This window comes from Pteropus vampyrus, unplaced genomic scaffold (assembly GCF_000151845.1).
Source record: "Pteropus vampyrus isolate Shadow unplaced genomic scaffold, Pvam_2.0 Scaffold168, whole genome shotgun sequence".
NCBI lineage: Eukaryota > Metazoa > Chordata > Mammalia > Chiroptera > Pteropodidae > Pteropus > Pteropus vampyrus.
Genome location: NW_011888949.1, coordinates 1,441,026 through 1,444,168, shown reverse-complemented (window position 1 = coordinate 1,444,168; position 3,143 = coordinate 1,441,026). Strand labels below are relative to the sequence as shown.

Below are 3,143 nucleotides of genomic sequence, written 5' to 3'. Positions count from 1 at the left end.
TTGCTGTGCCACCAGCTCTGCTGACTCCAAGCAAACTTTTCCTTCCCCGAGACAGGAGTGCCGACTAGCCACCCGTGTCTGGCCCGGTCACTGCTGCTCTGCGCTCGCCATCTGGGACCTGGCCTGTCCCGGGATCTCGCGGAAGCTGAATCACGCAGAACAGGTCCTCCTGTGTGTGTCTGGCTTATTTCGCGTGGCGCAGTGGTTTCGATGCTCGTCCCTGGTGTAACAGGTATGTGAACGTCCCTTCTTTTCCTAACGCCACCCCGTGTGCGCACAGGCTGCAGGGAGCTTATCTGTGCATGGTCGGCAGGCGCGTGGGCTGCTTCCAGCTTCTGTTGATCGTGAGGCTGCTGCGTGTGCGACGTGAGGGCCCCGTGCAGGCCCTGCTTCCACTGCTCTGGGCGCGTGCCTGGGAGTGGAGCCGCGGGGTCATGACACGAGCCCACGGTTAACTTTGTGGGGACCGCCAGACCATTTCCCACAGGAGCTACTCCCCCCAGTATGGATGAGGGCTCCGAGTTGCCACCTGCCTCCGGTACTTGGTGTGTGTGTGTGTGTGTGGGTGGGTGGGTGTGTGTTTGTGTGGGGGGGTGTGTGTGTGTGTAGCAGCCATCCTAACGGACGCGACGTGTCCCCCACTGTGGCTCTGATTTGCATTTCCCCAGTGATCTGTGACGCCGAGCATCTTCTGGGTTTACTGGCAGTTTGCATATCTTCTTTGCAGAAATGTCTGTTAAAAGTCCTTTGCCTGTCCTCGGACCAAGCTGTCTTTTTGTTGAGCTGTACAGTTCTTTATGTGCCTTGGATACCAGACCCTGAGACTCTGATCGGCTACGATTTCCAGGTGTCACCTGCCACTCTACAGGTCATCTCTCTACTTCCTTAACAATGTCCGTTGATGCGCAGTTTGTCATTTTGATGAAGTTTAATTTTTCCTTTTGCTACTTAGGCTTTTGATGTCATATCTAAGAATCCACCGCCAAATCCAAGGTCATGAAGTTTTGCCTGTTTTCTGCTAAGAGTTGTACGGTTTTTGCTCTTACATCGTGATGGCTGATCCATTTTGAGTTCATTTTTGAATGTGGTGTGAGGTAGGGGTACAGCCTCATTCCTTTGCAAAAACCCAGCTGTCTTACAGTTAACTTTCTAAATAGCCGGAAACGTTCCCGCCGCACAGGGGGCGTCCTGTTCTCCGCGTACCCAGCGCCTGGCAGTCTCCCCTTCTGGTCGCGGTCATTCCAGAGAGTGTGCAGTGGTTTCCAATTAGAACATAATTTCCATTTCTCCAATGATTAATGGTCTTAAACTTCTGTTCCTGTGCACATTTGCTTATTGGCCATTTATATGTCATCTTCTTAAGTGAAACATTTTTTTACTCGTGTTTTTAAATTTGATCATCACTGAGCTGCCAGAGTTAGTTCTTCATACATTGTGGACATAGTCCGTTATTAGATATGTTGCTTTAAAATATTTCCTCCCAATCTGTGGCTCGTCTTCTCATTTTTTAATGGCATTTTTGAAGCACAAAGGCTTTTTTCTGGATCACATGTTTGGTATACAACGAAAAACTCCACCTAGCTCAAAAGTCATGAAGATTTTTCTCTTGTACATATTTTAAAAGTTTCACAGTTTTGGCTTTTAATTATTGAGATAATAAAAAGAAATAAAACTTTAGTCTCAAAAATTAATTTCAAAGAGTAACGGCTAAAAAAATTTTATTTCTCATGCTAACCATACAGAACACGTGCTATAAATTACCTAATCCCCACAAACTACATGAAAATACTAGACTAGACTATTATTAAGGAAAACAAAATAACGGTGATTTTTTTTTTAAGAATGACTGTTTTTCTTTTCACTGTTCCCAAGTACATATAATATGGTTCGTTATTTTAAAAGTTACAAACGTCAGAAAGGTGACCCAGTTCCGACTGCGTCATCGCACTGTCATTCCGATTCGTTGTGACGGTGACGGTGACGGTGACGGTGAGCGTTCTCCCATGTGCTCACAGGCCGTTTGTCCACCTTGTGCTTGGATTTGCATTTTCTTAAAGAGCAGAAGCTTTCAATTTTCTTTCCATCAGAAAGTAAATATTTTGAGGAGGTCCCATTTTTAGTTTTCCCTTTCGTTGTCAGCGGGTTTTCGGCCAGCACTGTTTTTAGACGCAGAAGACTGCAAAGAGGCCAACGCCCACGGGTGACATTTAAGACGTGATGCGGAGAGAACAGGAACGAGAGGCACAGCAGAGCGTGGCGACCGGGGGGGTCAGGACTCGACGTGCATGGGGGTGTCGGTGTCACGGACGCCGAGAACGGGGCTCCGTGTGGGGGCGGGAGGGGAGAAGGCCGGAGGGGCTTCCCTGTGGGCCGGGCCGCCCAGGGTCAGAGTGCGTCGCCCACACGGAGAAGCACATTAGACATCACTCTGGAGACAGGCCCGGGCGGCAGCCTGTCAGCGATGAGTGAGGGGCAGTGACCACGTACCTGAGTAGTTCGTGAAGGATCGCAGGTCCTCCAGACTTATGGGAACTTGTGCACCAGAAATCAATACCTGCAAGGAAAGTTCGCCTCGTGAGACTGGAGGCCAGAAGCACGCTCTGACGCGGGCACCGCACGTCCGAGCGCCAGCGCGCAGCGAACCTGGATCTCCTGCTGGTCGAACATGCGCAGCCACTCCAGGTTGACCACGCTGGCCAGGCCCTGGCGGAAGGCCAGGCAGTGCGGGCGGATCTGCCTGTTGAGCCTGTAGTCGGCGACCAGGTGGATGTACGCGATCCGGTTGGCGCTGGTGACCGGGATGTCCTTCCCGCCGCACTTCAGCTCCACCACCTGCAACAGGAAATGCGAGCGCCTGAAAACACACGCGTGCGACTGCAGGGCAGGCAGGGCCGAGAGCGAGCTGCTTCAGGGAGCCCGGCTGTGCCGCTCTGCCAACGAGGACCGCAGTGAAAAGCAGCCCGTGCCCACCCACACAGACTTGGGGACGTGCCTCCGACGGGGTCTCCGGGGCTCGGCATCTCACTCTGTCCCTGGGACCACTGACCCCCTGCCTCCTCCAAAGCCCCCGGCAACGGCGGTCACGGCACTTCCATTAAGAGATCAGAAGTCACGCGAAGCAAAGGCGCGGACCCAATGGCCAA

The 3,143-nt window shown here is 52.0% G+C and overlaps 1 protein-coding gene across 1 annotated transcript in view; it reads right to left on the bottom strand.

The window, feature by feature from the left end:
* The window catches only part of UBE3C (ubiquitin protein ligase E3C), a 66,555-nt gene that overhangs the window by 5,002 nt on the left and 58,410 nt on the right, over positions 1-3,143 (bottom strand). The window contains exons 20-21 of the mRNA XM_023536737.1: positions 2,644-2,832; positions 2,457-2,554 (exon numbers count right to left, since the gene is read on the bottom strand). Of these exons, the coding sequence (XP_023392505.1) occupies positions 2,457-2,554; positions 2,644-2,832 (287 nt within the window). The remainder of the gene's footprint in view (positions 1-2,456; positions 2,555-2,643; positions 2,833-3,143) is intronic.